This window comes from Mya arenaria, chromosome 1 (genome assembly GCF_026914265.1).
Source record: "Mya arenaria isolate MELC-2E11 chromosome 1, ASM2691426v1".
NCBI lineage: Eukaryota > Metazoa > Mollusca > Bivalvia > Myida > Myidae > Mya > Mya arenaria.
Genome location: NC_069122.1, coordinates 8,995,962 through 9,005,215, shown reverse-complemented (window position 1 = coordinate 9,005,215; position 9,254 = coordinate 8,995,962). Strand labels below are relative to the sequence as shown.

General features: G+C 35.2%; 2 protein-coding genes across 3 annotated transcripts; both read right to left on the bottom strand.

Moving 5' to 3' along the window:
• Nucleotides 1-880: 880 nt before the first annotated feature.
• On the bottom strand, nt 881-3,746 carry LOC128236342 (C-type lectin domain family 2 member D-like). Its single transcript, XM_052951224.1, has 4 exons — nt 3,654-3,746; nt 3,369-3,475; nt 2,476-2,566; nt 881-909 (listed from the first exon to the last, which is right to left on the bottom strand). Exons 1-4 carry the CDS (start codon nt 3,700-3,702, stop codon nt 881-883), a joined length of 276 nt encoding a protein of 91 aa, XP_052807184.1. The 5' UTR covers nt 3,703-3,746.
• A 1,450-nt stretch (nt 3,747-5,196) lies between these two features.
• On the bottom strand, nt 5,197-9,254 carry LOC128231208 (C-type lectin domain family 10 member A-like). Of its 2 annotated transcripts, none has more exons than XM_052943845.1 (6): nt 9,142-9,254; nt 8,737-8,843; nt 8,245-8,335; nt 7,857-7,955; nt 7,547-7,664; nt 5,197-5,348 (listed from the first exon to the last, which is right to left on the bottom strand). In XM_052943845.1, exons 1-6 carry the CDS (start codon nt 9,188-9,190, stop codon nt 5,318-5,320), a joined length of 495 nt encoding a protein of 164 aa, XP_052799805.1. In that variant the 5' UTR covers nt 9,191-9,254; the 3' UTR covers nt 5,197-5,317. The 2 variants fall into 2 exon arrangements, with proteins under 2 accessions (XP_052799805.1, XP_052799720.1); XM_052943760.1 differs by having other exon boundaries at nt 8,737-8,846; nt 9,142-9,240.

Genomic DNA, 9,254 nt, shown 5'->3' with positions numbered 1-9,254 from the left:
GTATTAAATTAAGCTATTTGGGTCATTGCGCCAGTTTACGACATTTTCAATACCCCATTTATCAAGGTTAACAATTTCTTTAATGTAATAATATTTGAGTGTATGATTACACATTTGACAATAAAAATAGCAATGCAAAGTTTAACACAATATTAAAACCGACATAATTAAATCAAGAATTTATTGTAAATTTCCATTGTTTCTTATAATAAAAGGATTAGAATCATGGACTGTTTGTGGAAAGTGTGCTGATAAAAACGAAGGCAGCTCACCTTGAATATATTTGTAAACTAAAATTAACTTTTGCATTTTGTTCTATTCCGGCAATGGAATCCAGCCGATTTCCTTAACATATTTAACAATTGAAACTGAACGTGTGAGAACGGTAACAATTCTTGCTGCTTCGTATTGCAGTTTTTCTAAGGTCTTCTTTTCGTATATTTTACAACTATCCCTGACAATTGATGCTTACTTATTATTGGTCTTAAATATGATATATAAATTTGAAGCAGAGCTTAATGAGGAAGTGTATGTTAAAAGGTTAGCGTAGTACCATTTTTTTATGGCAGAACTAACCATAGTATCTATATGATGCCGGCTTGTACAACCAGGACTCAACGTGACTCCATAATGCTTGTGACGATCATAAATATTAGCGGCGTGGTATCAAACAAGAAAGATGGGTGCTGTAAAATAACAAGGATAGCAGCTGTTTTCAATGGTTGAATAGTACCAGCCATTTTCACGACTAGTCGTAATTTTTTGTAGATCAGTAGATTGTTTGCCGTTGAAAGAAATACATAATTTGTAATGCTACTGCTGCTGCTACTTCTATGATACTAATACCAGCATTTGTATCATAGGCTATTTAAAACGAGTTTCATTCGTACGGTCCATACTTTCCACATGCTAAAAGAAGAACATGATGGCCAACAATCATGCCAATATGTGCGAGTTGTTTCGTATGTTCACATAAGGAATTAACTGCGTGAACGATGCACGCGCTTGGGCTGGTAATAGTTTGTGGTGTCCGATTTACTTAATGCCTTTTTATGTTTCACTGGATTTTAATAAAAAATCAAATACTTATTAAATTAACAGAACATGATTGTCTTGCATTGAATTCCATAAGCCAGTTCAGCCATAATTATCATTGTTCAAGTTCATCCACTGGTTTACCAACCTAGTGTAGAACGTCTTAATACCAAACAACCTCAAATCATTTCGGCCAAGGTTTGATGTATGGGAGTTAGCAAGCCTTAAAGTGTCTCTACCTACCGACACAACAGGTCCCAAACAACCCTCTATATGATTGCAGTAAAGCCCATTCCATACCTTTCCTATTACAGAGAGTTTCTACAAGAGCTCAATTTTCCCTATTGTGGTTCGCTCAAGCCCACTAAAAACTAAAACAATTCTTTCTACCTAGGCTAACCCATAGCTCATCTAACCGTATGTTGTCTACAATTTACCATAATCGGTCAAGCAGTCATCAAATACTCGCTCTTTCATGTCTGCACTCTCACAGATTGAGCGTTTCGACAGTATTTTTATTTTTTTGTCTTTCAACGAAAACATTTAATGCAGAAATGCATTGAAACCAGAGATATAATGACTGGTGACAAAACAAATTTACGAACGGAAATATGAATATCTGCGATCTGCTCTTTTGTCAGCAGTCTCAAACACATATGCAAATCTTATTTAGACTACGAAGTGTCAAAGAGACCATATGTTGGCAGATATAAATCCCAATTAGAGTCAACCAAACGCATATGCAACTCTTATTAAGACTACTGTGCAAAAAAGACCACTTGTTGGCAACAGTAAAGTCAATTTAGAGCTAAACAGACACATGTTAAACTATAATTTAGACTAATAAGTGCAAAAACAAACATATGCTTGCGACCAAAACGCCCAAATTCGAACTAAAACACATGTGCAATTCTGATTTAGACTCATCATTACCGATAACAACCACATGTTGCCACCATCAAGTCAATTAAGAGCCAAATAAATACATGTGCTTTAGTAATCAAAACGGAAGCACTGCTTCTAACCGACCTTTGATGTTGAATAAACTCGTAGTGGGAAATGGCATTGCTTTGTGGTACTCGGCTCATTATCAGCGTGGGTGAAACAGATCGTTGAGATCAATGACACTCGTCATTATTTAATACACAATCTAGAAAATATGTAATTTAACTCGCCAAAGGATCACGTTTGCTGATCTCGTTGAATAAAACATTACATTTGTGGTCATTTACACGAGCTTGATTTTAGTTTTTTTACTACGTTTGAAAACACTTTCGCCAATGCTCCTTTTAATCAATTTTAGGAAACTCGTTTAATAATTTTGTATTGAATGACCACTGATGGTAAATCCACTATATGTACACATTTTATTTCAATTGATTTTCTTTTACGAATTTTACTGCATTAACAATAGATGTATTTGAAAACTGTAAACTTTACCTAGATGGTCGTACACAACACTGAACACAAAGTTGTTTTCATGAACATCATCGATGGTAACTAGGTTTGCACCATGGGCCTCACAAAAATGCTGTAATAATGTATTGTTCTATTATATGCAGCAAGCACAAGTCTTAAGAAAGGTGTCATAATAGAAATGCGAGTGGTCATTGGTTGGATATCAAGTTACGTGTGTTTTCCTCACGATAAATTCTGAGGGCACCAATAATATAACTGCAAAGAGGTGGCAATGTTCCTTGATAGCATTGCAATTAGTACATATTTAGAAGTGTCAATTTAAAGCGTAAGGGCCTCCCACAGTGCAAAAGTGGGTGGGGAAGGTAAAGAATTAAAATGTTTCAAAAGTTCATGTTTTATTTAGTTTTGAGGAACGAACTTTATTGGGCGCAAAACATACATTCTTGGCTACTTGTTTTTCGGTAATAAACACATTTTACAAAAGAAGATTTTATCAGATTTATCCGAAGACAACATTCAAATTATTTCGGAAATGTCTGTCGACGTTACCAATTTGATTTTGATTCAAAATGCCAAATAATACCTTATTAATAATGTCTTGAGAGTTCTTGATGCTTTTTTATTAGACATCGAATAAAATCAATTTTCGTAAAAAATACCCATCTCCTATTTACAACTTAACATGTTACAGCGGATATTTGGATTGTGCTTGCTAAATATTGAACCTCAAATAAAAATAAAAATTGATGTTTTAAACACTTTGGTATTTTAAACGACGTTTGTATTGTGTCAGGCCCTTAATATAAACGGATTGGGACTCTTGATAAACATAGAACATTGCAAACAATCTGTACAGTAGATAAAGGTTATATAGAGTATTCTTCTGTAAAACATATCAACTTTGCCTGCCCTACCTCTGCCTCAGTGAAGGACGTATTCTCATGTTGAGCAAACAGGTAGCAGGACTCGTGAAAAGCTATCCAGGAGTCTGGACAAAGTGCTTGACTCACTACTGATCGTACTGTGTGTGATAGAAATAATGTTTATAAACTGGTACATGTAGACCTATATTTTGTAACTGTGATTAGTTTGATTTATGTCTGATTTTGTTGTTAATGACTAGATGGCATTAATACAATAATGACACGTGTTACGTGTCAATTATACCATTTACTAAAATATATATCTAAGACACTTACATATAAATGCGCAACCAAATGTTCCATAAAATAGCCATGGAATTCTCATTGTTAATATGTCTTTCAGTAAACGGTGATAACTTTATAGCTTGTTGAATTAAAATGATCTATGGCATTTGTTCTTATCGTATGAATACATTTACAAGTGGTGATATCAACATGTACAGACCAATTGTCGGCAGCAGTGCATTTGGGTCATCGTAAGCTCTGCAAAACTTTGAACAATCGTTTATAGACTAAATTGTGACCCGTTGCGATTTGACCGTTTGATATTTGGACGATTTATTCATTAGTTTATTATAGGGAAGCGTTTTCTTTGTATACAAACAAAAACAATAAGCGAACATGTTATATATTTGGACATGTTTGTTTTCAATTTTATTTGATTCACATCAGCCATTTACTTAAATATATACTTATACAAACAAAAGCAATATCCAGGTTCTATAAAGCATCCCTTGAATCTGCATTATTTTCGTTTTATTAAAAAGGAAAATTCAATTTAGCAATTCTAATCTGTAAGTGCACTATGTGAACAGTTCTTATCTTATTTAGGTATTTACACAAGTTCCGAACAGTGTATGAATGCCTTTTGTTGTCAACCGCGCAGGGGTTTTCGTTAGGATTCACCCATGTTGGAAACTCTTGACTCATAATTGTAAATTTTGATAGCTTCTTTCAATTATTGAACCAATCAAGATAAAACTACATACAAAAGATGTCTTGATACGATCCCGCCTCTCTCGCGGTGGGACTGAGCCTTACCAAGTGTACGTTCCCCTTGGCCTGTCTTTATTGAAACGCGTCTCATATATTACTAAATATTTTAGATTTGTTTTCACTTAAACGATGCATTTCTTGGCCAAAGTTCACAGTGTTGTATCTTTCACCAAAATTACGTCAAGTCGAAATTTTTTCCAAAAATTGCGTCGGTAAAATATCAGCAAATTTTAAAATATTTCAAACGTACAGACTTAAAAAATAGCTTAGTCTTTTATTCGCTAAGAAATATTTTCATTTATTTATAAGTTTTCAGAAATTAACGTCACCTTTAAAGTCACGTGTTTTCTAACCCTGGGATCAAGAATTTGATGTAATTTGTTGGCGCTATTTTAGCAGTAGGAACTAGACTAGAACCAAAACATACTGGCTCCAAACGAGTAATAGGGGCGTTAAATAAATAAAGTTTTGTCCGAGAGATATTCAGTCTTGTTTGTTTAGCCATTATTTTCATAATAGAACTATATTTATTGAACATTTCCTATAATTTTGATTATTAATACCTTAACACAACTGGGACAAGCTAGTACTCTAAAATTCAAATATGAACATGTCTATTTTTGATTGGCAACTTGACGAAAACATGTTCTAACGTTAAATATCGTAATCGTAATCTTCCACCAAACATAATTTGAAAGAATGCTTATTAATGCAATTCATTTAACCCAGAAAGCACAAACACAATTGGTGCAGCGTAATAGGCATATTCCTCCAGTTTTAACAAATAGTTGTTAGTTTTGTTGTCTTTTTCTACGGGGCATCATTACGAATAATTTTATTTGCATTGAAAATACATTTTTAGAGAACAAAAACTGTGCCTCGTGATAAATTTAGTCGATGCAAGGTATGTCTTTCTTTAAACACATTGTTAAGGACATCATTTTCTATCCGATCGTAACCACCTCTGATCCTGATCTGAAATAATAAACAACAGTAAATAACACGGTATGAAAATTAAAAGGTAATACCTCCTGACAAAAACAAAACAAAACATAATTAACCGAGATAACAACTGAATGTTATTCAAAGGCAAATATGCAGGCTCCTGTGGATTTCAACAGTACTGTTGCATGCGCAACCAACTGTGCATGCGAAGCGCACCTACCATCAGTACTTTTAGTACTTTGATTTCCATATTTCGAATCGAAATATATTATTACTCGTATGTCCTCACGGCCTCTTAACGCCAGCTCCACCACTTTATGGTGGTGCAAAGAAAAAGAGCTGTCGACACTTCCGTGGTGCAGCTGTGCCCTATGTTTCCATGAACAAACGTGAGTATGATTTATATTTTATTTTATAATTTCATTTAACGGACATATTTCGAAAATCGGAGAATGTGGTACCGTGTAAAAACACTTCTACTGTAGGCTGGTTATTACTATTTCGTTTCAATATTGTGCAAACTGAGGTGCCAGGAGCTTTTCTCCCGAATCGGACTTGTGCATATTTTGAGATCTGATTTCAAAGTAAGTACATTTCGGTGCTTACACACCCCGTAAGAACATTCTCACGCATGCAAACAAAACTGTTATGTATAACACCTATGCCGGAACACACCAAAACTGATAAGCACTACTTAAAAAGGAAAAATGCGCATATTTATAAAACTGGTGGCGCTGTTGCCCTAGTGGTGGCGCTGTCGGCATTAGCAGCTATGGCATCCATGTGACGGTGTCAAATTAAAATGACTCGTTGGGGCCTTGCACATCAATTGTCATAGTCTTGTTTGAGTCTTCGTCACAGTCGTGAACACTACCGATCGAGGTCCCATCGACTCCGGTCATCCAAAATGTCTGCTTGTCATTAAACTTGTCTTCAGCTAAAAATCTTCTTCATTGTATATACAACTTTGTAGTCAAATCATATTCAGTGATATTGCCACTTTGAACATAACATTATACAGAATATCGAACTCTATATGTTACGGCTCAACTCAATGGTCAACTTTCAAGTCGGTCAGGAGCATTCAGATGATGGATCCGCTCCCTTCGGTGATTCAGGCAGGGGAAGGAAAACGAAAATGCTGACCAATTTTCGGCGAAACGCCGCTTTATATATTACTTCCAAAGTATCTTAACCGAAGCTTTGCAGATACCTTTTACCGGAAGTGGGTGGGGAATGTTTTTGACCATATGATTTTTCCTGATTTCTGAGTTGTTAAACACAGCACAACCTTGAGAATAATCTGATTACTTTAAGATATGATTATTCTTTAATGTGCAAAAATAATTGACTATATAGTATGTCCTTATTATGTCCTTATTATGCATATTATATGGTTTAAAAGGGTATACGTGATCCAATATTTCAATTGCTTTGTACTGATTTAAAAAGATTCGCCAATAATAATAAAGTGAACATTATTCTTTCAATGATTTCTTGCCTTGTAAGTAAGTAACAATGACTTTAATGTTCTGATTATCGGCGAAAGAATCACGTAGCTAAAAGCGTAGAAAACATTTGATTAATCAAAGTGAACGAATTATTAGTTATTAGTTAATTAGTTGATTAGTTATAGACTTCGTTAATATACGATCCCAAATCATCAACTACTTATAGTTTCTCACAGATGGGAGTGTTTCATTTTGCCATATGTAGTAGTACGAGTAATTAATTACCTAACAATCCATGCCATGTGACACCGCCATAAAAACTTAATGTTTTCATATAAAGGACTATCTTCATGATACAATGGTTATCATGCCATTTGTAGGTTATGAATGAATAAGGCCCTGCTTGGACATGTGAAACAACAGTGCACATTTACATTTTTACACATATAAGACGATATTTCATGGTGAAATAGTCACCATGCCATTTCAAGTGCAACTAGTGCAATAAGTCATGAAGGTAGGCACACTTTTGGTCACGTGTTGACACCGCAGTTAAATTCATGTAGTAAAATCTTCTCACAGATGGTACATTTGCAATCATACCTTTTCTGTAGTGTAGTGGTAACATCGATAAAGAGCGCAAAGTCCTGGTAATGTGACTTACCTTTTCTTATGTATATCGTTACCTAGCTACCATGGTATGTGTTGTGGTACGTGTAATGCCTAATGCAGGACCTCATCGACATGGTCATGTGTCATAAGCTCTCAAATACTTACGGTTTCTCACAGATAGGAGGATGTTTCATGGTACACACGTCATCATGCCACTTGTAGTGGAACGAGTTGTGAAGGGCCACACAGTCCTGATCACGTGAGCTGTGATCTTCAGGTTGACCTGCAAGACGTTAGTAAGTATTTATTCACAATTATTAGTTTATAAAATTATGTTATATATAAGATGCTTAAATTGAACAAAGGCTCTTGAAATACACCTTCCCTTTCCCCACAATGTCATTCCTGATTCTTCTCGCCATGGGTTATAGGTGCCACACTCTTTTGAGGAGGCTTCGAACGACACCCTACCTACCTTCATCCCAGAAGGTGAACGATGGCGATTCGTCACTCGGTATCCATTTCCACTCGCCCTCGGTGATGCTGTCTGTAAGTCCAATCCACCAAAGTACTCCTAAAATGGTAGATACACTAAAAGCAGAGTGGATTGTGCAGAAAATACGCTGACTCCGCGAGGATTTTTTTTATCAGTTCAGACAATCGCAGGTCTTGCATCTGTGAGTCCTCGGTAGTCAGCACTGTGCGACGCGGAGATACGGATTTAGCAGTGTTATTACACTCCACGATATTTGATTATAATATGTGTACACATGCATGCGCTATATAACCAATGCATTTCATGATTATTTGCCATTGCACCTAGTGGGACTAGTTGAAATGCATTTAAACAGTATCTGCCTCACCAATGTGGTCCTCAACAACACTCAGCACAAAGTTGTTTTCATGAACATCGTCAATTGTAATCAGGTGAGCGCCATGGGCTTGACAAAAATGCTGTAATAGATTAATATTTTGTTATACACTGCGTACATAATCGTGTAGATACACTCAATGATTTAAGGGAATAGTGGCAACAGAAGTAGGAAAAAACAATTTTATAACAATTTTTTTGACATAGTATGCAGTTTATGGAACTGGTGGCAGTTATCATAAACAATAAACAATAAGGGACCACATAATATTACTGCAAAGAGGGGGAAAAATCAAAGAAACTTATACTTGAAGTGGATTTGGCCTTATTTTAAAAGAAGTGTCATTTCTAATGTTTGATATATAGGGAACATGACTCTTGATAAAAATAAAAAAGTAATCACAAAGAATGTTTAAAGTATTTGGAGGTCATATGCAATTTTGTGGGTAAAACATAAGAACATCGCTGATTTGAATATTTATACCTCTGCTTCATTGAAGGATGCACTTTCGTGTTGAGCAAAGAAGTAACACGACTCGTGAAAAGCTATCCAAGAGTCCGGACAAGTTGCCAGGCTCACCACTGACCGCACTGCTTGTGGAAATAAAAAGTAAAAGGCCAAGTTCGATTTCTCTCATGTTTACATATTTTCTATCTAATGCAAGAAATTTAATATTAAGTTCAAAAGCCAGGTTTTTACAAATGATATTTTGATATGTTTTAATGTATGCTGTCTTGTCGAGTATAGTAATTTAATCGTAATCTGTAAAGTCTTTATCCTAGCGCCTTTATACAGGTTAAAGGTTTGGCTTATGAGCTAGGTGTCAGTGTTTTATTCAAACAAACTTATCTCATTTACACAATAAATATATTTATTTACGACACCTACCAACAAAGGCAAATCCCAATGTCCCATAAAATATCCAAGGTATTTTCATTATTTACGTTTAAGTAAGCAATAAAAGTCTATAAAACAACGCATACATGTAATAAAACTGCGTC